The sequence below is a fragment of the Chlorocebus sabaeus genome, chromosome 11 (genome assembly GCF_047675955.1).
Source record: "Chlorocebus sabaeus isolate Y175 chromosome 11, mChlSab1.0.hap1, whole genome shotgun sequence".
In the NCBI taxonomy this organism is placed as follows: domain Eukaryota; kingdom Metazoa; phylum Chordata; class Mammalia; order Primates; family Cercopithecidae; genus Chlorocebus; species Chlorocebus sabaeus.
This window is the reverse complement of record NC_132914.1, coordinates 62,156,019-62,184,010: the sequence shown is the minus strand read 5'-3', so window position 1 is coordinate 62,184,010 and position 27,992 is coordinate 62,156,019. Positions and strand designations below refer to the sequence as shown.

The 27,992-nt window shown below is 41.8% G+C and overlaps 1 protein-coding gene across 1 annotated transcript in view; it reads left to right on the top strand.

The window, feature by feature from the left end:
- Positions 1–27,992, top strand: part of GNS (glucosamine (N-acetyl)-6-sulfatase) — a 45,047-nt gene that overhangs the window by 13,292 nt on the left and 3,763 nt on the right. Inside the window, exons 4-13 of the mRNA XM_008003902.3 lie at positions 423–488; positions 1,228–1,326; positions 2,821–2,988; positions 4,900–4,982; positions 6,055–6,173; positions 8,455–8,558; positions 16,539–16,640; positions 22,162–22,269; positions 23,572–23,682; positions 25,099–25,259. Of these exons, the coding sequence (XP_008002093.1) occupies positions 423–488; positions 1,228–1,326; positions 2,821–2,988; positions 4,900–4,982; positions 6,055–6,173; positions 8,455–8,558; positions 16,539–16,640; positions 22,162–22,269; positions 23,572–23,682; positions 25,099–25,259 (1,121 nt within the window). The remainder of the gene's footprint in view (positions 1–422; positions 489–1,227; positions 1,327–2,820; positions 2,989–4,899; positions 4,983–6,054; positions 6,174–8,454; positions 8,559–16,538; positions 16,641–22,161; positions 22,270–23,571; positions 23,683–25,098; positions 25,260–27,992) is intronic.

Below are 27,992 nucleotides of genomic sequence, written 5' to 3'. Positions count from 1 at the left end.
AGGCCATACGTCTCTGTCGCTACTATTCAGCTCTGCCACTGTAGCGTGAAAGCAGCCACAGACACTACACTATGTACAGGAATGTGGCTGTCTTCCAATAAAACTCTTTATCATTATTAAAATTTGAATTTATATAATTGTCACATTTCACAGAATATTCTTATTTTGATTAACTTTTATATTTGAAAATTGTTAAAACAAATTCTTAGCTTGCTGTTCATACAGAAGTCATCAGGCCAGATTTGGCTCACTGGCTGTAGTTTGCCAACTCCGGCTTTAGAAGTTCCTGGGATTATTAGAGTTTATTTTTGACTAGTGTCTGTTTTAGGCACTGGTCTAAAAAGATTCTAAAATTTCCTGTTTCTTTCTGGTCTGGTCATATCTAAGGACTTGTAACTGTCCCTACTTGTTTTGCTTTTCAGTACGGAGCCCCAGATGCAGGTGGATTAGAACACGTTCCTCTGGGTTGGAGTTACTGGTATGCCTTGGTGAGTGATTATTGAAGTCAGTGACAATTATATGCAGCCCTACAGATGCAGAATATGTTTAATTTAGCTCTGATATTGACATAACTTTATTTGCTATTACAATTAGTCATTTTAAAACCTTAAAATTTATTGACTTATGGCCAGGTGTAGTGGCTCATGCCTAGAATCCCAACACTTTGGGAGGCAGAGACAGGAGGATCTCTTGAGTTCAGGAGTTCGAGACCAGCCTGGGCAAAATGGCGAGACCCCATCTCAACGAAAAATTTTAAAATTAGCTGGGTGTGGTGGCATGTGCCTGTAGTCCTAGCTGCTCGGGAAGCTGAGGCAAGATGATCACTTGAGCCCAGGAATTTGAGGCTGCAGTGAGCTATGATTGTGCCACTGCATTCCAGTCTGGGCATCAGAGAGACCCAGTCTCGTATTTTTAAAAAAAAAAAAAAAAGGTCTATTGACTTGTGAGTCAGTCCTTTCTGGGATGTTTTTCCTGCATTGTACATGGTTTAGCAAAGTAGTTTGCTTTCTACCTGATCTACTTCTGGCTTTTTAACTAGAATGTACAATTGAAACTATGCTTGTCTTTAATAAAACCCTAGTCAAAAACTCCAATTCAGTATTGACTTGAGTAATTATCTTTTTAATGTCTTATCACTGCCCAGAGTATAGTTTAGCCCAGCATGGATTCAGACTTCTACTTTGTGCACTGACCTCGTAACAAATTTGACTTTCCTCTTTTTAATAGGAAAAGAATTCTAAGTATTATAATTACACCCTGTCTATCAATGGGAAGGCACGGAAGCATGGTGAAAACTATAGCGTGGACTACCTGACAGATGTTTTGGTGAGTTGCAGAAGCCCTGTAGCTCTGTCCTTACAGGGTTGGCTCACATTTGATTGAAGACTCTGCCTAGAAAACCTATAATCTTATTTGTTTGTGTTGGGTAATATAAATGCACAGTAACTTAGTCTAACTGCCCAAGAGTATTTCCAGCTGATTACAAACTCCTGAGGGTGTTTTCTTTGTGTATAAGCCAGGCTCAACTCTAATGCTCTTGAAATTCCAGCAACAAATCCCTTTTCCAAAGGTTAATCTCGTCGACTATAGAGATTACTTTGTAGAGGTTTTACTTTGTAAGGGTACCTACTCTTGACCCCAGTTTTACTCACAAGCTACAAGATGGCAGCTTCACAGGCCCCATTATGAGGATGGAGTGATAAGGATACTGGATTTATTTGGGCATTGGGTATTTATATATAAAAATTACTGAAAGCAGGTTAAATTGGAACTTTCCTATTCTGAGGCATTTCTAACGACAGTCTTCCATAGTATTATATATTCATTCACTCAACAGTTCAGCACCTAGTGTAGCCAGTATTCAGCAGTAAATGAAGCAAAGTCCCTGATTCTGTGGAAGGTAATTTTACTTACACACACACAGTCTTATGTGTTGTGTCATTAGCTGGTGAGCAGTTAGAGAAATAAGTTAGGGTATGAGGTTACTTAGATAACATTTAAGCAGAAACTCGAAGTAGGTGAAAATGAGCTGTGCAGATCCGGGGAATAGTGCTACAGAGTCAGGGAACAGTAAGTGGGAGGGCCCTGAGGCAGGAGTGTACCTGGCATATTTGAGAAACCACAAGGAAGCTGATGGGACTGGAGTGAAAGGTAGATGGAAGGGTTATAGGAGATAGATACAGTCAGTATCTTTTGAGTTATTGTTGGGAATAAATGAAATTACTTCAGAACAATAAAAAACAATATATATGTAGCATGCTTTCATTTTCATAAAGTATCTTCTGATAAGCAAAGGAAAAATGTAAGTCCATGTATTAAAACTCTAGTGGGATGTATTTGAATCTAATGTTATTCACTTAGCTACTTCAGTGCATAATTTATGACATCTACTTTCTACATATTTTCATAAGGTTAAGGTAACTTAATCTACCTTTCCCACTGTTTTAAGTTGACTCTCTTTTTACATTCTTTAAGGCATCACATGTAGATACCATAATCTCCGTTAGTGTAAGTTAATACTAAAATGGCCAAGTTACTGTTTCCTTCTTTGTGGGAGACATGATTTCTAGGTCATATAAAATTATCAAGATCTTCATTGCCTTCTTATGTTGGTATGCTTCTCAGTCTTTAAAGTATTGCCTAAAAACCAAATATATTTGTTCCAACATATGCTTGCAAATGGCTATGACATGAGATCATGTGCTAAGATTGCTTAAAAGCTAGTAAGACCCTGTGCTGTCTGCTCACCAGAAGACATTTATCTATTAAATACTCATCTGTTGGGTAAGGTGGGAGATGACGTATCTTTTTATGTGTCAGGCTAATGTCTCCTTGGACTTTCTGGACTACAAGTCCAACTTTGAGCCCTTCTTCATGATGATCGCCACTCCAGCGCCTCATTCGCCTTGGACAGCTGCACCTCAGTACCAGAAGGCCTTCCAGAATGTCTTTGCACCAAGAAACAAGAACTTCAACATCCATGGAACGGTAGCTTCCCGCATCCCTTGTATTCAGCCGTACTCAGTAAAATTAACTATATGATATACTTGTCAGGAAGCCTTTGAGCCATGTAGTGGGTTTTTCTTCACAATGTTTTAGAGGTAATTGCATCTGTCCCTAGTACAACCGATAGTATACTTGCATTGCAAGTACCGATAAAGTTCCTGCTACACATCCATTGAGCAGCTGGATAGTTGACAGGGAATGGTAAAGAATGCCATCTTTCCCAATTTACAGTCATATCACTTAGGCTCTCCTGGTAACCTCTGTGCAGGCTCTCCTCCCTCCTGGCATAGCCGGGACTGCACCAGCCTCCTGGTGGCCCTCACTAGCCTTTGAGGCATGGGAAGAAGGGGTGGCACAGAGCAATATGGATGGAAAGGGAAGTTGAATGGAAAAATGAACCAGGTGACATGATTAAAAGCCACGACAACCCATATGTTTGCCTCATGTGCCAATTACTTATAGTTCCCTTGGCTTGGTGTATAGACAGTTCCCTGGTTCAAAGACGGAAGGCCTCCATTGCCTCAGGTCTGTTATCCAGAAATTGTAATTGCTTGTAAGGTTATAGAAAGAAGGAATCATAAAGTCAGACTCAGAACTACCACTTTCTAGCTCAGTTCTGACCATGAGCACGATGCTTAACTGCATTTTTTCATGTGAAGTGGGAGCTGTTGATCCCTTATGAACTACTGTATGAATTCAAGTACATAGAAACAATTAGCATATTGCCTGGCACATTATGGGCAAGTGCTTGTTAAATACAATTTCAAAGCTGAGTAAACTGGGTTTTAAATTAGAGGACCATTCGCAATCTGTGTTCCAAAAGAAGTTAATAAAAAGTTCCCATGGTCAAGTAAGTTTGGAAAGTTTGAGTTAAATAAGTCACTCCGCTGCAGGACTTCTCAGAGTTATTCATGATCGAATGTGAATTTCTAGCAGGAGGATATGCTGTATAGCATTTCCCAAACTTAATAACACTTTGAGGAAGGTAGTTCGAGATATGGTGGCTTAGGGTTTTACAAATAGAGAAGAGAGAATAGTATATGGGGATGTTTTTGTTTAAATGGGAGGGCCCTCCAGATTTAGACTTGAAGTTTTAGGAAATTGCTGTAATAAGATTTTTCCTTAGGATCTAGGGTGACCGATGTCTTGGCTAGGCAAAACTTAGAGGAAGGCAGACCAGGTGCAGTGGCTTATGCTTGTAATCCCAGCACTTTGGGAGGCCAAGGCAAGAGGATCACTTGAGGCCAGGAGTTCAAGACCAGCCTGGCGAACATGACGAAACCCCATCTCTACTGAAAATACAAAAATTAGACAGGTGTAGTGCACGCCTGTAATCCCAGCTACTCGGGTGGTGGAGGCGTGAAAATCACATGAATCTGGGAGGCACAGGTTGCAGTGAGCCGAGATGGGCACCCCTGCACTCCAGCTTGGCCTTGGGCTGGAGTGCAGTGGTGCGATCTTGGCTCAATGCAACCTCCACCTCTGTCTCAAAAAAAGCAACTTAGAGAAAGGTAAAGTTACTTGCCCATTTTGTAATTGTAGTAGACCAAAGGCATAAAATCAGAGTTGTAAATGTAATCTCATTTTAGCCAGTAGTTTCCCAGTGACATCCTCTAAAATTTCTTAATGCTGCTAACAGAGGAGCCAAGACCTTTTGTGGTTTGGGAGGTGCTGGGAAGCTGAAGAATGAGAGATTGAGTTAATCTGCAGAAATTTCTATTTTAAGAATGCAGGAAGGGAGAGAAGGTCTGAAGTTGCTTAAACAGGTTCCAATTAGTTCCTTCTTCCTGAAGTATGAGTGAAATGATTCTATTTATTATCTACTTTAGTAATCCAGTATTTTGTTTGACTGTGGTGACTTGGTGTTAACATTATTTTTCTTCTAAATTTTAGAACAAGCACTGGTTAATTAGGCAAGCCAAGACTCCAATGACTAATTCTTCAATACAGTTTTTAGATAATGCATTTAGGAAAAGGTAAGAGCTGCTGCTACATAACAATCTGAGTTGTTTTAAGGACTCTACAGATCAGCTCATGAAGAGGGGACCACCACATTGTTGTTTCTGAAACAAAAATAGAGGGAAGCAGGTCAGTGGGAGAGAGGCTTCAATGGGGCACCAGAAGCAGAGACATTCCTTTACACTCAATGAGGTGGCCTTTGGACCCCAGTACTAATTAGACTGCCCATTTTTAGGACTTGGCAAAAGTATTGCAAACTTGAACCATGTGGTAGAATTTTTTTCTCCTGCTTTAAAGAAAAGGTTACTTGGTTAAGAGAGCCCATTGTCATCTGTGACAAATGACCCAACAGCTTAGACAAGATCAAAATATTTGCCCTTGCTGTTTGGAATTTTCAAGAAATTATCTTAATTCAATTTTTAAAAATCCATTACTTTCTCTTAGGAAGTGTTTAGTGTAGACCAGGGATAAGCAAACTTTTTCTGTAAAGGGGCAGATAGTAAATATTAATAGACTTGCAGGTCATACATTCTGTCACAACTACTCAGCTCTGCTATTGTAGCACAAAAGCAGCCCTGGGTAATATGTAAATGAATGAGCATGGTTGTAGTCCAATAAAACTTTATAAAAACAGACAGTGGGCAAGCTTTGGCCCATGAGTCATAGTTTGCCAGCTCCTAGTTCAAACATCTTAAGCTTTTTTGTAGCACAGTCCTATCTGAATTAATCTGTAGTACACAGTACTGACAATGGACAACTCTTTCTTCTGTTTGTCTCTACTCTCATCACTATTGCCAATAAAAAGTAAAGCTAACGGGTTATTTAAAAATGAGTTTATTTCTTTGGAAACAATTAACTTTGGAATGAATTATGTTCTGGAATTTTCTAATCTATTTTTTACAATGGGAAGGTCTGGGGAATGGAGATTGGGGATTTGAGTTTTGGGGGAGAGTGTTTTGGGTTTTTTCTTTTTTTAAACAGGGGTGTCTTTGTTTATGGTTGTTTTTGTTTGTTTGTTTGTTTTGGCAAGATAGTGATACCTCAGCCATTGCCCCTGAAGTCCCATTTCTACCTTCTGTTCACATCCAGGTGGCAAACTCTCCTCTCAGTTGATGACCTTGTGGAGAAACTGGTCAAGAGATTGGAGTTCACCGGGGAGCTCAACAACACTTACATCTTCTATACCTCAGACAATGGCTATCACACAGGTCAGAGGCAGGGTTAGATACTGCTGTGATCTTTGAGAATATGTCTTTCCTTTTTCACCCAATGAGCCCTGGCAGAGAGTTCTAGTCTTGTTATAACTGGACATGCCAGAGGGAGGATCTTGCCCTCAGGACTCCTCCAGTTGGAGCACCACATCATTCACACATGGAGAAACCAGGTTTTATTATTTGCTGTTTCACACGCAAGATGACATGGTGTTCTAGAGTGGGGGCAGAGCATGAGCTTGATGGGTTGGAGGCAGACCGTATGGAAGGCATTTGAGACAGGAAGGCCAAAAGAAGGTTGTCTTGTGGGGAAAACTTTCTTGCCATTCATGGAATTTGTTTTTTGAGTGTTTTTGTTTTTTTTCAAAAGCTGCAGGATGAGTCAGCTCTGTGTCCTTGACTTTCATGCTTTCTACTTGGACCTTCTGTTGTTAAAAGCAAACATTTTCTTCTTTCCACATATATAAATGTCCACTTGAATGTAATTCACTTGAGACTTGCTTGCATAGGAGGAGATTGCTTAGGCATTAATGCATTATTGTGATTATTTTTTTGATGAGGGGGAGTGGGGGGACAGAATCTCACTCTCTCACCCAGGCTGGGGTGTAGTAGCGCTGTGATTTAGGCTCACAGCAACCTCCGTCTCCCAGATTCAAGCGATTCTCCTGCCTCAACCTCTCGAGTGCCGGAGACTACAGGCACATGCCACCACGCCTGACCAATTTTTGTGTTTTAGTAGAGATGAGTTTTTACCATGTTGGCCAGACTGGTCTTGAACTCCTGACCTCAGGTAATCTGCCTACCTCGGCCTCCCTAAGTGCTAGGAGTACAGATGTGAGCCACATGCCCGGCCTGTGAATATTTTTAAACACAAAGTAGAGAATAGTAAAATAGCCCCCATTATCCGGCTTAGATTTTCAGCTGCATGAGGCCAGTCTTTTGAATTCTTCCTACTCTCCGTGTGTTTTTCTTTTGTTGCTAGAAGGTTTTGAAGCAACTCCCATACACATGACTCCAGGATTCAACACCAGATTATGCATCTGACTCTGGTTATTATGTATCAAGATGCAGACCGCCAGCCACAGTGGCTCACACCTATAATCCCAGCACTTTGGGAGGCCAAGGCAGGTGGATCACCTGAGGCCAGGAGTTCTAGATCAGCCTGGCCAACGTGCCAAAACTCCTTCTCTACTAAAAATACAAAAATTAGTCAGGCGTGATGGCACATGCCTGTAGTCCCAGCTACTCAGGAGGCTGAGGCAGGAGAATCGCTTGAATCCAGGAGGTTGAGGTTGCAGTGAGCTGAGATCATGCCACTGCACTCCAGCGTGGGTAACAGAGCGAGATTCCATCTCAAAAAAAAAAAAAAAGATGCAGACAAGGTCCACATACTACCTCTAGTTACTGTGTCTCCTAACTCTTGTCATTTGCCATGAATTTACAGGGAGAAGTGGGTCTTTTGTCCATCAGAATGTCTCACATTCTGAATTTGGCTAACTGCTGTCTTATAGTGCCTTCACTTGTTCATCTCTAGTCAGCATTTCCTATAGATTGGTAGTTAGATTCAGAACTTGATATAAATTTGCATTTTCAGGTGATGGTGCATCCTTGCCTGCTGGTGTGTTCTTCCTATTGCATCATGTCATGAGGCCCCAGGCATCTGGCTGCACTGTTTTTGGGGTGCTGGTGATTGATGGGTCAGGTGGTTTCAGCCTGAGCTCTTCCTTTGAGCTTTTCTTTTATTCCATTGATGATTGTTGCCTAAATTCATTATTCCCTCAGAAACTGCAAAATGTTGATTTTGTAATCCTGTCCTTTCTTTTGTATTTATTAGCTGGAATTCCTCAGAGAACTACTTCCCCTTATCAATTATTTGGTTATTTTGAGATGCAGTTTATTCAGGAAACACAGGATAGGTGTTTTTGTTTGTTTGACAGTTTTTGGAGTAAACTTCATTCAGTTTTGATGAGGCTGAGTAGCATGCATAATTTTTTATGTATTTGTGTTTCAATACTTTCCTGTCATTATTTTTGCTCATTTTGTCCTATCATAAGCTGAGGAGTCCCTTCTAGTCATTTATTTAGAGAAGATAAATTCGTTGTTTTCCTGCCTTGTAGTAACAAGAGATGTCTCCAGGCAAATTTCAGCTTTCTATTAAAACACCAGAATCAGTAGAACAAAGTTGTTTTAGTTTTGGCTGTGGATTAAATGAGGGAAACATAACATGAGCAAGGCCTGTGTCTTGGCTCCATCTTTACCTTGTGTGTTTTGTTTTCAGGACAGTTTTCCTTGCCAATAGACAAGAGACAGCTGTATGAGTTTGATATCAAAGTTCCACTGTTGGTTCGAGGGCCTGGGATCAAACCAAATCAGACAAGCAAGGTAGGTGCCTGGCAAGCTGGTGCTGTGGACAGGTAGCCATTTGGCCTGAGAAAATAAGTTGTTTCCTCCTGAGAGAAGATTGAGTTCGGTTCCTCTTCCCACTAGGGCTGAGCGGCAGAAGAGCTTTTAAGTGGAAATAGTGATTCCTTTTTTTTTTTCCCTTAACTTCCCACCGCTCTCTATATCTGTATTTTCACCCCACATGTACATGTCCCATTAGGATGCGTAGCTTTCCTTTGTCTTTTGAGACTGGATCTTTGTTCTGGAGCAGTGACTCTCAAAAGAGGGTGTGCATCAAGATTGCCCTCCAAAACTGAAGAAGAAAAATGCTGCGTGCTTGGGCAATATCCAGAAAGAGTGTGATTGACTCACTTGGTCTGGAATAGGGACCCAGCATTTGCCTTTTTTCTTTTCGAAGTTTACAGGTGATTCTGAGAGGCAGCCTGGTTTGGGGCCCACTGCCTTGTAGAGCAGAGCTCCTCTGGGTTTTCTCTGAATCCCCTGGGGATCTGGTTAAAATGCAGATTCTGCTTCTCCATTTCTGACCAGCTCCCGGGTGATGTCTGCTGCTGGCCTGACCTCACTTTGAGTATAAGGCTATCAAAAACATGTCTTCTAGGAATTAGTCTTTCCCTGTGCCGGGCTCTTCCTTATGAATGCTTTGTTGCTTTCTTGGTTCTCTCCCTAGAACTGCCATAATATGCCACATTGTTCTGTTGTCATTCCCATTCGGTTTCAGTGTCTTTTTCCAAACATGGTACGTAATGCTGAGGCACTTTGTTCCTAGCAGTCATGAGGACCTTCATCCTCATCTAAAATACTGTCCTCCAACACTCGGGAGAAAAGAATTGACAGGCTCCACCAGCTATGTCTTCTCTCCTTTCTGATATCCCAGTTTCAATGTCAGTCCCAGTTCTGAGAGACCAAAGAAGATGAACAAATACACACTTTAAGCTGAAATTGCTAAGTGGGTTTTTAAATGGGCCAGACTTTCTGGGTATATTGGGTACTTTAATTTTGGAGCTTGATGTTTACTTGTTTAAAATGTCTATTTTTCACTTATTTCCTTTTACAACACTCTTGATGGAGTTCTGTTAAAATTCTCTTGAAGAGTAAAATGACCTTCATAATTACCTTTTGTGTTTTTCTCTTAAGACCCATGTTCCTAAAGCTAGTCACTTTTCCCTACAAATTTCAGTGCCTTCTAAACAGGCTCCCTCTTTCAAAGGAGATAAGCAAGTTTGGAAGACCATTAAATCTTAAAAGTATTTTCTCGAGGTTGTTGTTTGGAACTGATTGAGGAGACCATGTCAGCAGCCATGTTCTGTTTTTAGGAGCAGAGCTACCTCAGCCCACATGGGAAGGAGGCTGAGTGAGATCATAGTGAAATGTGTCGGCCAGCTGCCTGTGGAAAAAATTGTTCCTTTTTTTCTTTAAGTTAACATTGCCATCTAAGTGTTAAAAATCAGAAACTTCACCTTCTCTAAGCAATCTAAATGAAATCTGGTTCCTGAGAAGCCATTTCAACAATGTAGCTAACATGTATTGTTTAGTATGGGACAGGTGCTATTCTAAGTGTATTACCTGATTCAACTCACTCAGTCCTCACAGTTGATGAGATGGAGGTACTGTTAACCCTATTTTGCAGATAAGGAAAACGGAAGCAGAGAAGTTGTTTGCCAAAGATCACATAGCTAAAAAGCAGCAGAGCCCTGCATTTGAACTGGGGCAGTCTGGCTCCAAAGTCTGTATACTTAACCATTACTTTATAGCTCAGTCAACAAGTATTTATTATCTTCTTTGCCAGTACAGTACACCAAGGAGCCTTGCACATGGCAAGGAGCAATCAAACAAAATCAGTTTTGTTGTCGTTGGGTTTTTTTTTTTTTTTTTTTTTTTTTTTTGAGATGGAGTCTCGCTCTGTTGCCCAGGCTGGAGTGCAGTGGCGCGATCTCTGCTCACTGCAAGCTCCGCCTCCTGGGTTCACGCCATTCTCCTGCCTCAGCCTCCCTACTAGCTGGGACTATAGGTGCCCACCACCATGCTTGGCTAATGTTTTTTTTTTAAGTAGAGATGGGGTCTCAATCTCCTGACCTTGTGATCTGCCCACCTTCTCCTCCCAAAGTGCTGGGATTGCAGACATGAGCCACCGCGCCTGGCCACAAGATCAGTTCTTAAATCCCTGTGTCAGGGAGCACAAGATATTTAAGCTACAGTGGTCAGTGAAAGCCTCTGAGGCATTTGAGCAGACGTGGATGTTGAGAAGGATTTAGCCATGCAGAGATCTGTGGGAATAGTGTCCTGAGCAGTACGGTAAATGCAAAGGCTCAGATGTAAGGATAAGTTAGGCTTGTTCAAGAGACAGAAGGTAGCAGTTGTACTGAACTCCTTGTGCTTCCTAAGTGGACCTTCTCTCTCACCTCCTGGCCTTTGTACAAGTGACTGCTCCTTCTTTCTGCAATGCCCATCTCGCACCCCCTTCAGCTGGCCAAGTTAATTGTCCTTTAGGGCTTTGGTTTAGGGCTCCCTCTGGGAAGTCGCTTCATACTTCTGCTCCCACATGGGGTAGATGCCCTTCCTATATGTTCCCAGCTGGCCTCACACTTGTCACACCTTATTGAGTTTGTCTTTTTTAGTCTAGAATGTCCTAGAAAAGAGGACCTATCTAAACTTAAAATATCCAGCCCCTAACATATACTGGGGAACATCCACATTAGTTGAATGGATTTTTGCCAAGGTTGCAAAGTAAGTGGCAGATCAGGGACTGAAAGTTAAGTCTGTGCATTCTCAGAACCCATGTGTTTGTACATTGCTGCATTGACAGGTGTAATTTGAGAAGCATGAAATGCCCCAGCTTTCCCCTGGCACAGGGAATGTCAGAGATGATGGGTGATGTATCATGTGTTGGCAGCACAGTTGACTCAGTACCAGCCGTTCTGTGTGAGTGGCACTGGCTTGTGAGTTGGGCATAATGAGCTGAGCTGTCAGCAGCCTCGACAGCCAGATCAGTGCACATTTAACTGACTGGTGGACTTAGCTGTGTGTTGGCTATGCGGGAGAACTGGGACAAGGTCGTATGTGTAGATGTCAAAGATTGGCTGTTGACGTTTTCTCCTCTGACTAGTTTAGCTTTGGTGGTAGAAGTTCTGCAAAAGGAATTCTAGAAAGGAAAAGGTTAGTAGGAAAACTAGAATGATACAGCATGGTCCCAGGGAAATAGAAGTGAACTGGGAGTCAGGAAGACCACCTATTGGCTTTGGACAAAATCAGCCTTGGTTCCCCTAGTTTTGTGAAAGTAAGAGGCTGTTAAGCCTCCATTATTAAGTGGAACCCACCTTCCTCCTTGTCAGGAAAACGAACTGAGGGGCAAGTCCAGCCGAAGCAACCAAGATAATGGGATTCTGCACTTTCTCATGCAGTTACAGTGCTTTTCACTAAGTGAATTTGGGGTGCTTCCTAGTGTGCTTGGAGCCTTTTCTTTGATAACTCTACAGAAATTCAACATCAGGGTTTGGGTGTCTGTTTGGAAACCTGATGTGTTCTGAGAGCCCATTGCCATCTTGTTCTTTTCAGTAATTATGCAACAGTGTCATTCTTTCAGAGCAAGAATAAGCAGATTCAATGCATGATACCCCTTGATTTAAGCCCCAGGAGTGTTTGTTTATTTGTTTGTTTGTTTTGAGACAGAGTCTTGCTCTGTAACTTAGGCTGGAGCGCGGTGGCATAATCTTGGCTCACTGCATCCTCTGCCTCCCAGGCTCAGGTGATCATCCTACCTCAGCCTTCTGAGTAGCTGGGACTATAGGCACACACCACCATGCCCAGCTAATTTTTGTTTCTTTGTGTTTTTTTGGGTTTTTTTTGTTTTTTGTAGAGCTGGAGTTTCATTACGTTGCCCAGGCTGTTCTGGAACACTGGGCTCAAGCGATCAGCCCTCCTCCCCTCATTACAGGCATGAGCCACCACAGCCAGTCTACCTCAGGGTTTTCTAGGGACTTTCATTTGATTAGGATATTTATATACTTGATTGCTAAGAACATTCTCAACCTGAGAGAGTGTGATTTATCAAATAATTTATTTTTTTGGCTGGGCACAATGGCTCATGCCTGTAATCCTAGCACTTTGGGAGGACAAAACAGGTGGATCACCTGAGGTCAAGAATTCGAGACCAGTCTGGCCAACATGGTGAAACCTCGTCTCGACTAAAAATACAAAAATTAGGCTGGACACGGTGGCTGACGCCTATAATCCCAGCACTTTGGGAGGCCAAGGCGGGTGGATCATGAGGTCAGGAGATCGAGACCATCCTGACTAACATGGTGAAACCTCATCTCCACTAAAAATACAAAAAATTTAGCCAGGCTTGGTGACGGGCACCTGTAGTCTCAGCTACTCGGGAGGCTGAGGCAGGAGAACGGCATGAACCCAGGATGTGGAGCTTGTGGTGAGTTGAGATCGTGCCACTGCACTCCAGCCTGGGCGACAGAGCGAGACTCTGTCTCAAAAAAAAAAAACAACAAAACAAAAAACAAAAACATAAGTCAGGTGCGATGGCGGCTGCCTGTAATCCCAACTACTTGGGAGGTTGAAGCAAGAGTATCACTTGGACCCAAGAGGCGGAGGTTGCAGTGAGCCGAGATCTCACCATTGCACTCCATCCTGGGCAACAGAGCAAAAAATCTGTCTCAAAAAATATATTTTTGGTCTTGTCAAAGCTTTTTCTGTTCCAATCCGTAAATGAATTTTTTGTTTATTTGAGATAGGCACTATCTCACCCAGGTTGGAATGTGGTGGCTCAAACATGGCTCACTGCAGCCTTGGCCTACTGAGCTCAAGTGATCCTCCTGCCTTGGCCTCCCAAAGTGCTGGGATTACCAGCGAGAGCCACTGTGCTCAGCCCATAAATGAATTTTTAAATTTTTACTAGACAAAAGCAATACCCTGAAACTAATGTTTATCAAAGTCATCACATTGATGGGTGAATCCATCCAAATTCTTTGTTATATAAAAACCAGAGGTAGGTGTAATTCTTTTTAACTCTTCATTCATACTTGCTGTTCGCTAGAAGTCTCCCATCTCCTGATATAGTATGCTGATTTTGAGACTGTCTGCTTATTCAGATAACATTCTAGAAGAGGAGGCAGTTTATCCATTATATTTAGGGGAGTGTGATAATTATAGATTTCTAGGGAGAAAGAGTCCTGGAATGACTTGTGCTTACGGTACTTGTGCTGAATCTTAGTGACTTTGGATTTTTACTGGATCTTACCCCTTTCTCTCCAGAGAGCAAAATGCCATTAGAAAGAGCCTCGGCTGGGTGCAGTGGCTCACACCTGTAATCCCAGCACTTGGGGAGGCCAAGGCAGGCGGATCACTTGAATTCAGAAATTTGAGACCCGCCCGGGCAGCGTGGCAGAAACCCCATCTCTACTAAAAATTAATAATACAAAAATTAGCTGGGCATCATGGTGTGCACCTGTAGTCCCAGTTGCTCTGGATGCTGAGGCAGGAGGATCAGTTGAATCTGGGAGGTCAGGGACACAGTGAGCTGTGATTGTGCCACTGCACTCCAGGTTGGGTGACAGAATGAGACCCTGTCTCAAACAACAAAACAAAAAGAAAGAGCTTCCCCCCACCTCACAAAAAAAGGAGCAAGCCTCCCATTATACAGGTGTTGGCTCTTGCAATTTTTGGTGAGATGACAGTCACCATTTTATATCTCTGTGGGTTTTTTGATGTTTCCTCTTTTCTTTTAAAACTGCCTTGAACATTATAGTATCTGAGGAATTGGCTTCACCTCATTCATGTTACAGGCATCACTGAAGATCTGCTAGTCACACTTCAGGGTCTGTAGATGGCTTGTTGTCTTGATTTCATTCTGGAGATGGTGTCTCTCTTTGACCCTCCTTTCCTCCTGTGACCTCTTCCATATTGACACTCACACTTGATGACTGTTTTCCAAGCTGCTCAGTTTGCCTGGGGGATTTGGAACCAGGAAAGTTATCTGTAGCAGTGGGTCTTGTATCATCCCTAGAGACATCGTTTTTTGTGTGTGAGGTTTTTCCCCCACTGAGTAACACATGGATTGCCTTTCTCCTAAAGTGTCTGCCTCTGGGCGGTAATTCCTAACAGCTGCAGAGTTAGACTAATTGATTCAGAGCCAGGATATTTATCACTCTGCCCTCTAAGAGCTGTCCTAGCCATCAGGAAACCTGGCCCCTGATAATATTCTGAACTTTTTTTTTTTTTTTTTTTTTTTTTTTTTTTTGCCTTTCCTATCTGTACTTTTGGTTTTGTTTTTATTTTATTTTCTTTTATTTTATTTTTTTTTGAGACGGAGTCTCGCTCTGTCACCCAGGCTGGAGTGCAGTGGCCAGATCTCAGCTCACTGCAAGCTCCGCCACCCGGGTTCACGCCATTCTCCTGCCTCAGCCTCCCGAGTAGCTGGGACTACAGGCGCCCGCCACCTCGCCCGGCTAGTGTTTTGTATTTTTAGTAGAGACGGGGTTTCACCATGTTAGCCAGGATGGTCTCGATCTCCTGACCTCGTGATCCGCCCGTCTCAGCCTCCCAAAGTGCTGGGATTACAGGCTTGAGCCACTGCGCCCGGCCTGGTTTTGTTTTTAAATTAATAGTTACAGGGCTGGGGTGTTTTTGTTTTGTTTTATTTCCCTGTTGGGCCTCTCCTAAGATGATCTAAGTGTTCTCAGCAGTTTTGAAGAATGTTATTTCCTGTCAGTAAGTGATGGCTTTTCCAGTTATAAGCTGGTAACTTTGCTCCAGTCACTCTTGTGTTTCATTTCTTCACCTATAAACACTGTGTCCACGGACTGTGATGAGGAATAAATGAGAATAAACGTCAAATACCTGGCACAGTAAACTGTAGTTCCCAGTTTTTCTCATTTCCTCTTTGTTTCCCCTGATGGAGTGTTTCAGCGCTTGAAGATTTTTCTAGCCTGTGACCAAGTGACTTCTATGCTTACGTTCTGTCTAGGCCTGCACTGTCCACTTGTGGCTGTTGAGCACTTGAAATGTGGATAGTCCAAATGGAGATGTGTTATTATTGTGAAATACCAGATTTCAAAGACTTAGTTCACAAAAAGTTAAATCTCATCGACTTTTAAAAAAATATTGTTTACATGTTGAAATATTAATATTCAGATATTTTTATAGGAAGTTAAATGAAATGTATACAGTTTTACCTGTTTTTATTTTAATGTGGTTATTGGACAATTTTTAATTGCATGTAGGGTCCCTTTTATATTTCTGTTAGGCTACTCTGGATTAGGCCCTGTAGAGGTGTTGTCTACAGAAGGAAAATAGTCTGATAACCAAGGAAATAAGTCAAAGCATAAATACAGGACTATGTCTTTAGTTTCTAGAATGTTTAAAAACATCTAAGTTTTTTGCTCTTAAAAAATCTTGTATTGCTATATTTTTGGAATAAATTTTCTGCAGCCTTCACAGCCTGTTGCAAACATATTTTGGCAGTGTTGTCCCTTTGAGAAGCTATAAAAAGAGCTAATAATTCTCATTGGTGGCAAACATTCCATTTTTGAGGTCTTCCAAAATGTCTGGAGTTCATTTGAAGTCAAATTTAGTTAATCTGAATAATCAAGTTGTAAGACACTTCGTATAAAATAATTAGACCAACATTTTTCTCATGATTCACAGCAAACTCAAAGCAGTTCCAAAGGAGTTTTCAAAAAACATTTTGATCAATAACAGAATGGGTAGAATAAATATGTCACTTCCCCGGGGGATATACTATTATACAAGCTTTATAAGACTTTATATTTTGTTGTAATTTATTATAGTTATATTTGAATGCATGAAACAGACCAAAGCATGGGCTGTATAAAAGGTAGTAGTAAGTGTTGTTGTCTCATGGGTGGGGTGGGGGGAAGAGAACTTTAGTATAGATAGAAAAGGAAAATGAGACCAGCTGTGTTTTAGATTGTTTTTCCCTCTTTCGCATAGATGCTGGTTGCCAACATTGACTTGGGTCCTACTATTTTGGACATTGCTGGCTATGACCTAAATAAGACACAGATGGATGGGATGTCCTTTTTGCCCATTTTGGTAAGTATAGAGCCCTCAATCAGGCCTGAGCCAAGACCACAATAAATTCTGGGTTGTGTAAAGACTTAAAAATTTAAACATTAAATAATACTGTTATATTTGGGGGGCAGAAAAATCTTGTGGCGGGAAGGAGTTTTCTAAAATAAAAAATTAGACCACATGTGAAATTGAGAGTTCTGTTTCCTCCCCTCTTTTGCTCTCCTCCAAGAATACCCACCATAAATAAAGAGAGGTGACAGGTTGGGAACACATTGGCAGCATATGTAAAAAGAGTTATTAGTCCAAATACATGATTTCTTAACAAAGATTAATATCCCAGTGGGAAAATGGGCAAAAAAAAAGTGGCTAATCAACTTGTAGAAGAATTAAAAATGGCAAAACAAATGCAAAAAGATTACTTCAGTGCTAATCACGGAAATGCTTAACTGAAGGAGACCTCTATCTGTGAACTGGCAAAGATTTTTAAAACACCCAAGATTTTAGAAGTCTGAGAATTTGGAAAGTACTTTGTATACTTTTCATACAAGTGTAATCAGTATAACCTGTCAGAAGGTTAGTTTAATAAGACATACCACTTCAGAGTACACACGTCAAAAACAGACAAGTTAACTTCTGCCTGTCTGGTGAGTGAAATATGGCATTTGGTCTTACTGTGCATCTGTTTGTTTAATAATGAGGTGAATTATTTTTTAACAGCTTAATTCCCATACCATACAATTCACTCATTTAAAGTGTTGGCTGGGCGCGGTGGCTCACGCCTGTAATCCCAACACTTTGGGAGGCCAAAGGTGGGTGGATCACCTGGGGTCAGGAGTTCAAGACCATCCTGGCCAAAATGGTGAACCCCTGTCTCTACTAAAAATACAAAAAAGCTGGGCATGTTTGCAGGCACCTGTAATCCCAGCTACTCGGGAGGCTGAGGCAGGAGAATCACTTGAATCCAGGAGGTGGAGGTTGCAGTGAGCGGAAATCACGCCATTGCACTCCAGCCTGGGCAACAAGAGTGAAACTCCATCTCAAAATTAAAATCATTTTTTAGGTGTCCAATTCAATAGTTGTTGGTATAGTCACAACCATCATCATCATCTAAGAGCATTTTCATCACCCTAAACCCCCAGACACAGTAGTCACTCTAATAGGAGAAAACTGGAAATCCACATATCTAGTAGAGAATTGATTAAACTGTGGTGCAGGGAATTGATTAGATCTGTTGCTTCCATTCCCACCACGAATCTACTTTATGTCTGTATAGAATTGTCTGTTCTGAACTTTTCATATAAATGAAATTACATAACATGTGGCCTCTTGTAACTGTTTTTTTCAGTGAGCATGGTGTTTTCAAGGATCATATCATTGTAACGTGTGTCAGTACCTTGTTCTGTTTTAGTGCCAAATAACCTTCTGTGTGTGAATGTATCACATTTTGCTTATCCATTCATCAGATAATTTGGGCTGTTTCCACTCTTTGGCTATTATGACAATGCAGTTGTGATGTTTTTGTTTGTTTTTGAGATAGTCTTGCGCTATCACCGAAGCTGGAGGGAAGTGTTGCTGATCACAGCTCACTGCAGCCTCAGTCTCCCAGGCTCAGAGAATCCTCCCACCACATCCCCCCCAAGTAGCTGGGACTACAGTGGCTGGCTACCACATCTGGCTAATTTTTTTTTTTTTTTTTTTTTTTTTTTTTTTTTTAATTTTTAGCAGAAATGAGGTCTTCCTACATTGCTCAGGCTGGTCTCGAACTCCTGGGCTCAAGAGATCCTCACATGTTTTCCAAGAAGATTTTAAGGGGAAAAAAAAAAATCCTCCCCCTTCAGCCTCCAAAAGTGTTGGGATTATGGGTGTGAGCCAACACTTGCTATTATCTGTCTTTGTGATTATTGTAGTAGGTGTGAAGTGGTATCTCATTGTGGTTTTGATTTTATTTCCCTGCTGACTATTGATGGTTAGCATTTCATCATGTGTTTGTCAGCCATTTGTATATCTTCTTTGGAGATGTGTTCATATTTGGATCCTTTGTCCATTTTTTTTTTTTTTTCTCAATTGTGTTACTGATCAGGGAATCACTTTTCATTTGTGCCTTTTTGTGTTTCTTCCCTTGAGAAATGCCTCTGCATTTTTGTGTATCATAGTCTCCTTTTATGACTTGTCTTTTCCATATATTAAGATATGGGAGCCAGGTGCAGTGGCTCACGCCTGTAATCCCAACAATTTGGGAGGCCAAGGCAGGCTGATCTCTTGAGTCCAGGAGTTCAAGACCAGCCTGGGCAACATGGCAAGACCCAGTCTCTACAAAAAATGCAGAAAATTAGCCAGGCATGATGGTGTGCATCTGTAGTCCCAACTACTCAGAAGGCTGAGGTAGCAGGATTGTTTGAGCCAAGGAGGTGGAGGTTGTAGTGAGCAGAGATCGTACCACTGCACTCCAGGAATTGAATGTATATATTGTTTCTTTTAATGTTTAGTGTCCTTTGTATATTTATAAAGATGCTTCTAAACTTTGAAGCCAGAAAGCTATTCTCCTATATTTTCCTCTGAAACTTTTGTAGCTCTGCCTCTTACATCCAAGTCCTTGATGTATCTAAAATTTCTTTTCTTGTAAGGTATGAGTCGGGGATTCAGTTTCACTCTTTTTTTTTTTTTTTTTTTTTTTGCTCTTTAGATACTCAGTTGTCTTTTTTGCTCCATGGATCTATCTATCCCTGTGCCAATATCATTTTGTCTTATAAAGCTGTGCAACTAAATCTCGATTTGCATAGGCATACCTCTCTGCTTATTGTTCTCATGGGGATCCTAGCCCCTGTCTTCCACATAAACTTTAGAATCGGCTTTTCAGATTACCTGAAAAACGTTGGCTTTTGGTTGGAATTGCATTTAAGCTATAGATCAGTTAGAGGAAATTTTACATCTTTTAACTTTTCATACAAGTCTTATACTTTATACCTTATTAAGTTTATTTCTAATTAGAAAAAAAAACTGATTCACTCTAGGGGTAAAAATCATTATGCTGTGTATAGTTTCTCTGCACAGTTCTCAAAGTGCCACTTAAGACTTGGTTCTTTTCCTTGTTCATGTTTTGTTTTTGGAGGTTATTCCGATGAAATACTGATGTATTAGAACAGTTAATTAGCCATGTGTGGCTACTTATTTAAATTAAAAATGAAATTCAGTTCTTTGGTTGCACTAGCCACACATCATGTGCTCAGTAGCTATCATATTGAACAGCAGAAATTGAGAACGTGTCAGCCAGCAAGTTCTGCTGGACTAGCAGTTGGCAGACTACAACCTGTGGGCCAAATCTAGCCCACCCCGGTTTCTGTAAATAAAGTTATATCAGAACACAGCCACGCTCATTCATTTATGTATTGTTGATGGCTGCTTTCCTGCTACCTGAGTAGCAGGGAACTGTATAGCCAGGACCCTAAATATTTACTCTGTGGCCTTTTACAAAAAAAGTTCAACAACCCCTACAGACCGTGAGTCTCAGACATGGTCAGACATCAGAATCACTCGGAAACTAAAATACTAATGGCTAGGCCTCACCCTTAGAGATTCTGATTTAATTGGCATGAGATAGAATCCCTTGGGATTTTTCAAGTTTCCCTGGTGATTTTTAATATGCAGCAAAGTTCAGGAACCACTGATCTAGGCTTCTCAGATGCTTTTTTCTCCCCTGGACACTTTGACATTCAAGGGTGGGATTTTGAAGTTCACTCAATTCTGACAGTTCACTCAATTCCACCTTCCAGCTTCCATGGCTCAGGTTTGGCAGCATGAGCTTTTTTTTTTTTTTTTTTTTTTTCCCTCTCGTTTTCCAAGATAGTCTCGCTCTGTTGCCTAGGCTGGGATGCAGTGGTGCCATCTCGGCTCACCACAACCTCTGCCGCCTGGGTTCAAGCAATTATCCTGCCTCAGCCTCCCAAGTAGCTGGGACCACAGGTGTACGCCACCATGCCCAGCTAGTTTTTTGGTATTTTTTAGTAGAGACGGTGTTTCACCATGTTGGCCAGGTTAGTCTCGAACTCCTGACCTCAGGTGATCTGCCCACCTCGGCCTCACAAAGTGCTGGGACTACAGGCGTGAGCCACCGCGCCCAGCCAGCGTGAGCTTTTTAAGTCTCCAGCGAGTCATGATTTCTGAGATCCTGAGCCGCACAGGGTTGTTCAAGTTTCATTGTAGAACAGTAAGGAAATAATTGCTATCTCTAACTCCCCCTTTTCAGGTGGCTGTGGCATTCAAGGCCTTGCACAAGCTGTTACCCATTCCCCACTGTACTCACCCATGTTTAGCATTCTTTAGAGCAGTGATTCTCAAGCAGGCATTCCCTAGAATTGCCGGTGGGACTTGCTGAAACCCAGGTTGCTGTCTACCTATGTTAGGAACTAAGAATTTTCATTTGTAACAAGTTTCCAGGTGATGCTACTTGTCCTGGGAACCACACTTTAAGGACCACTTTTTTAGAGCAGTGCTTCTCAGTTTTTTACTATGCATGGAAGTCACCAAGAGGTCTTACTAAAATGTAGGCTTTGGCTTGTTAGAGCTAGAGTAGGACCTGAGATTCTGCGTTTCACCAAGCTGCCAACCAGACTTTGACCATTTTAAGAGCAGCTTCTAACCTGGTCTTCCTGTCTTTGCATATCTCCATTCTGTCTCTAGATTCTGCCACTAAGCTTACTTTTCTAAATCACTGCCTTTATTGTGTTACCTCCCTGCTCAAAAACCTCCTATTGTTTCTAGGACAAGCCTGGGCAGCATGATGTTCAGGGCCTTATCCTGTGTGGTACCAGCCTGCCTCTCCACCCTCACTGTGCACTGCTTCCTTGTCTGAAACCTGGGTTTCAGGAAGCCACACATCTAAGTGGTCTGCGTTCAACCTATATTCATGCTCTTTGAATCTAAAACTTGTTCCTATTCCTAGATTCTTTCTCCTTTCACCATTTGTGTCTTAAACTTGCTCCTTTCAAATGCTGCCACTTCTTTCCTTCCACACCATGAAGGTGCATTGAAGAGTGAGTGAGTTAATGTACTATACCTTCATTCTGACCATCAAGAGGTGCTTTGAACCTGTTACAGTCCTTTGCACACAAGTCTGTGGAATATGTCTTTATTGTCCTTGTTTCTATTAGGTTATAAGTTCCTTAGTCTGAGCTTAAAACAGTTCTTACATAGAGCATATGACAGTATTATTTATTTTAGGCTGGACTTTCAGCAACTTGCACTGTAACTTTGATTCTTGCTTAGCTACCTTGTCAGGTTCCATTGCTGACCTGATTCATGGAAGTAGCCTTGGAAAGGAACTATTAAATTTTCAAAGCATTTGACCATCACTTGTAAAGGCCCTTAAGTACCAAACATGCTGCTCAGTAGCTTTCATGTGCACCTGTTTTAGTCATTCCCTTCAGTTACTGAATGAACAGTCCAATTACTTTTGACTCCCAAGTCCCCTTTAGCAGTCAATTACTTTGTGATCTTTATCATAGTCTATGTGCCTCACAGAAACTCCACTTGCTCTTCTATCTAGAGAGGTGCCAGTAACTTGACCTGGCGATCAGATGTCCTGGTGGAATACCAAGGAGAAGGCCGTAACGTCACTGACCCAACATGCCCTTCCCTGAGTCCTGGCGTATCTGTGAGTAATAGCTTGAATTGACTTAGACAGATTTCTCACTGACAACGTGGCAAGGTGCTGGTTTCCATGTGTCAAGTATTGAAACCTTTCATCTGAGTCCTCTTCATTTGTCACTGACTGTGAGTGGTTAGTAGATGGACAAAGGTAAATCCAGTGATCTTGGAAATGATGCTGCCGACCTGTCATCAGGATGTGCACTGTTAATTCTTCCAATTTATGTAGCAAGTGCATGTATCCACCCATGTTCTTATCAATTCCTCTTCCCTGTTTTTCTACCCCTCCCAATAACAGTACCAGTTTTTTTTAATTAGGGATATTACTGAGGCATGAAGTAGAGAGATGTGGTTCCTGCCTGTAACCATGCCATAATGAGTGCCTCACATTGGCGGCAGCCAGCCAGGTCACAAAGAGGGGAACAGCCATGTTGGCCTCACTCTGGAGAAGGGAAAATCGGCTTCCATTTGGAGTTGATTGATTCTTCTAACACCAAAGTGTTACAGTGTAATGAACCAACCAAAAGTACAATAACAGATCATATGGTAGACAGAAGTTAGATTTAAGTTGTACTTGGTGATAAAAACACTCATAAATAACTTACCTGCAAATGATTACGCAAAACTCATTTTAGCCTTCTCCTCCAACTTTTTAGGGTGATAGTTCCTAGTAGCTCTTAGAAATGAGTCATTTGGGCCGGGTGCTGTGGATCACGCCTGGTAATCCTAGCAGTTTGGGAGGCCAAGGCGGGTGGATCACCTGAGGTCAGGAGTTCAAGACCAGCCTGGCCAACATGCCAAAACCCCATCTCTACTACAAATACAAAAATTAGCCGGGTGTGGTGGTGCATGCCTATGCTACTCAGGAGGCTGAGGCAAGAGAATCGCTTGAACCCAGGAGGTGGAGGTTGCAGTGAGCCGAGATCGCACCATTGCACTTCAGCCTGCATGATGGGAGTGAGACTCTATCTCAGAAAAAAAAAGAGTCATTTGAGTTGATTTCTTCTCCTCAACTTCTTGCCAACCCATACATTTTACAGGTGCCCATTATAAGTAGTTCTTGTCAAGAGTTTAGCAGACAAGGATGGCAACAGTCTACAAATGGAACAACCCACATACCTTGATCAAGTTAGCCAAAGGAACAAAGCCTCACATCTATTTTTGAGTTACTGGCTTCTCCATGGAAGGTTTTCTAATTGCTGTCAAATTGCATGTCTGGCACGAGCCAAGCTGATTGCCCTTCTAGGCAACTAGGTATTTGTTACTATGGAACAACTGTCTTCATTTAAATTCTGAAATATCCCTACAGCAATGTTTCCCAGACTGTGTATGTGAAGATGCTTATAACAATACCTATGCCTGTGTGAGGACAATGTCAGCGTTGTGGAATTTGCAGTATTGCGAGTTTGATGACCAGGAGGTAAGAGGGACTTCTGCCTGCACTTCCCCCACTGCTTTCTTGCCGGTGCTTTGTTGGCTGGACTTGGTGGCATAAGATAGCAATTCCAAGGCTGCTCCCTCGGGAAGAGGTTGTGTTTCTTATCTGTGCTTCACTTTAGGTTTCCTTCCGTTGTAAGGCCATGTCTCACTTCTCTAATCTTTCTGGAGTTCTCTCCATTCCTACCACCACCCAAATGCATACTTTAAATGCACAGTTCATGTTTTCAGAATGATAAATACTTTGTCTGTTAGCTTCCCTGGTAGTTTGGAGTGAAAGAACTTTCACTTTTAAGTGAAGTCAACTCCACTTGAGTTGGAGCATTTCCTAGAAAGCTTACCAGCACCTCGTGTATTCAGAAACTCCTGTTCCCACCACAGCATAATCCACTGCTGCTCCAGTAGATTGGAGTAGGGGTCAGAGGCCCAGGAGTCCATTCATGGAAGAAGGTGGTTTTTGGCCAACACAGTTTGGTGTGGATTTATCTGAAGGATCCCATGGACTCTAGTCCCTTGTGGTTTCTTACTGTTTATCAGCATATGCTTACCTGCCCCATCTGGCAACCGTCATCTGACCATCTGGAACAGATGCCCATCTGTGTTTCTCAGAAATGGACTCATTCTCCACTCCATTTGCAGCTGATAAGCACTTTGGACAAGCAAGAGAGCTTCCCTCAAACTCAGTTCCTGTTCCCTGCTCCCCCATGATGTTTATCAGTTCGATAACTACTTTATAAGTGATAGTGTGAGAGCAGCTACCTGAAGCCATTATAGGCAAAATTACCTACCATCTTTCTAGCCTAACATTTGACTCCAATTTGGAGAACAGCATACAGATTATAGAGGGAAAAGTACTGCGTTAGACCTGTCTTATTTTAGAAATAATAATTAGTACTGTGTCCTTCCCCAGTATATCCACAACTACTTTTTAAAATAGGAAAACTTAACATTTGTATAACACAGGCAAGAGTACTTTCATATCCATTCTCATTTGAACTTCACAATTCTAGGGCAAAAATCACCTTTAAATGTTCGCTCTTGCTTTAGTAACTTTATTGCCAAGTCTTGTTTCTGAGACCTTGCCATTGGAAGCTCCTGCCTTCTGTTCTAATTACAGAAGATAATGCATTTCTTCCCCATACCCCTTCTTGCCTCTGCCTGAAGGCACACAGGCTGTGTGGCTGGAGACCTGAAGCAACTGAACCCCCAGAACAGATGCTCCCTCATCTCAAGGAAGCAGTGAGCTCTTTGAGGATCTCGAGACCAGATTGAGAGTCTCCAGGGCCTTGATTTTTTTTATCTACCTCCTCCCTTCCCACTTAGAAATAAATCACATTAAGAGTATTTCTTCACAGCTAACCTTGCTCTTTTCTTTCCTCCATTCTTTCGTGTCCTCTAGGTGTTTGTAGAAGTCTATAATCTGACTGCAGACCCAGACCAAATCACTAACATTGCTAAAAGCATAGACCCAGAGCTTTTAGGAAAGATGAACTATCGGTTAATGATGTTACAGTCCTGTTCTGGGCCGACCTGTCGCACTCCAGGGGTTTTTGACCCCAGGTAAGTTTCCTTTCTCTTCATTTGCTTGGCCAAGTTTTTTGTAGTAGTCATGCTGTTCTTGAAGGCAAAGGGAGCCCTTTTTGCTGTGAGATGATGATTATTCTGCTTTGGAGGGAATACTGTGTTCTTAGTGCACCAGCCTGTTGTGCTGGGAAAATAAGCTTTTGAAACTTTTGTTCTCCACTGCCAGTTGGTGCTTTAGCCAGAGGTACAGCCCTGCTCCCCACCAAACATGGGGCTCTTCTTTTCCTGCTGTGATTATTGTCATGGTACTACTTGATTGCACTGGTGACACTTGGGGCTTCTTTAAGTAAGCTGCGACCCACTGCTGCCCTGTTCCCTAGAACTTCCGAGAGTATATGTCTTCATTTCATTTCTCAGAAACCCCTACTACAGAAACTTGAATGTTTGCTGGTGAATTTAAGATATTAAACACACAATGAAAATAGAAGGTATAAACTCAGGTGTTGAAATATATAAGCCCACTGCACGATATGGAGGTATAAAGGACATTTAGCTATCACCTGTTAAGTCAGATTTGTTCCCCACACTGTCCCTCTTAGTAAGTTTTCAGCAGTAACACTGGGTGTCAGTACACCATGCATGGAGCTGCTGGTGGCAGGAAGCTTGTTATTTATCTTTTGCTTGAAGATCATGAAGTTTAAAAATCAAACTTTCCCTGGGAAAGGAATATTTTAGTTCTTACCTTCAGAATGTAGGAGAGGGAAGAATGATGTCCTAAGTTGATGGAAACTTATCACTTAATTTTTTTAGCCATCTTTAAATTTTATCTTTAGTCCAAATTAGAGACAAATGAATGTGAATGAGTAGAAAAACTCGATGATAGACTATTCATTGTTTGCTTTTAAATAATGTATATAATGCCAAAGTGGCAGGGACACCAGTAAACTAAAACCAGATAACAATATAAGGAGATAATACTTATCATTATTTTATATCACTTAAACAAAATAACTGTTTTTATATGGATAATCCCATTAATACAATAAGAATGGTCGTGGATTTTGACCACCCGCTTTGGTCTTTCCTCTAAATTAGTGAAATAGGTCCTAGCTTGGTACAAGTTACCTGAAATAGGAAGTCCAGTCCCGAAAATAAAAGTACAAGACTTCCAGTTTACATGTGTTGACTTTGCAATTTCCAACAATTACTTAGCTCAGAGTGTCCTTTTAAACCAAATTAAGTTAGATGTCAATAGCAGTTAATGCTTTTTAACCATTTACTCTCTGGCTGACTCTGTGAACTTAAAGCCAGCATCTGACTAAATCTTAAATGGAGGGTCAAGGAACTGGACCTCTTGGATTATGATGTGTGGCCAAACAGTCCCTGACCATGCCACTGCTAGGACATGGACCTGCCTGGCTGGTTGGCCAGTGCAAGGTGGATGCAGCCAGCTGTCTGTTTCTTCTGAACATCTGGCTCTAAGTGTTAGAATTCATAGAATTTTCATACAGCCCTTAGAGCCCAAAAAGTAAATTTCAAATGAGGAAATTGAGCTTGCAGTTGTGATTTGCCCAAGGGTCACCCTATAAGGAAGTGAATACATTATTTCCTAAGCAAGTTTTGTTTGGTTTTGAACTGCAACAAATTGTCTTCCTCACATTTTAGAACTTTATAACTAAAGTTCTAGATGCTTGCTTTGCTGATGTTAGCCTGGACGACTTAAACTTAACCTGATTTTCTGTTTTAAATACCTTAGCCCTGATTATTCCTTTCCTATCAAACATTTGGGCCTGTTGAGTCCTCCAAGATGGGGTCATCAGATATTGTGAGCCAATCTAGCCCCACCTGCTGGAACACAGCCTCACACATTCTTTTACCTGGTTTTGGCTGCTTGTGTGCTTCAGCAGCAAAGGAGAATGGTTGGGACAGAGACTGCATGGCTCCCATACCCTAAAATATTTATTATCTGGCCCTTTACAAAAGATGTTGGTCAATTGCTGTTCTAAAATGCAGTAGTCCCCCGCTTATCCACAGAGGATCTATTCCAGAACCCACAGTGGATACATGAAGCCCCAAGGATAGTGCCAGGCCCAGTTGCCATCAGTCAGAAGATGTTTCCATTCGTGTCTTCTACCATCAAATTTTATGCCTTTTCCATCTTAACTAAGCTTTTGTCATGCACTGTGGCCCTAACTTTTGCAGTTTAAGCTGTGGCAGCCAAACTAGAATTCTTTTTTCCTTCTTCATGATTTCACAGATAGAAGATTCATTCTTGGCTGGGCGCAGTGGCTCACATTTGTAATCCCAGCACTTTAGGAGACCAAGGCATGCAGATCACATGAGCCCAGGAGTTCTAGACCAGCCTGGGCAATATGGTGAAACTGTCTCTACAGAAAAAAAAAAACCAAAAATTAGCCAGGTGTTCCTATGTTGCCTATGTTCCTAGCTATTCTGGAGGCTAAGGCAGGAGAATCACTTGAGCCTGAGAGGTGGAGGTTGCAGTGAGCTGAGACTGTGCCACTGCACTCCAGCCTGGGCGACAGACTGTGACTCTGTCCCCCTGACAGCCCTCCCACCAAAAATGACTCATGCTTATGGTGAGTCTGCTGTAGGTCTTAGCAGTCTCACTGTACGATTTTTTCTTTCCTTATTAAGTCAAGAGCATTCACTTTTTCACTTAAGGGAATCACTTTATGGCTTCTCTTTGGCATTTCTGAATTGGCAGCACCACTACTCTTGTGGTTTGGAACCATTATTAAAGAAAATAAG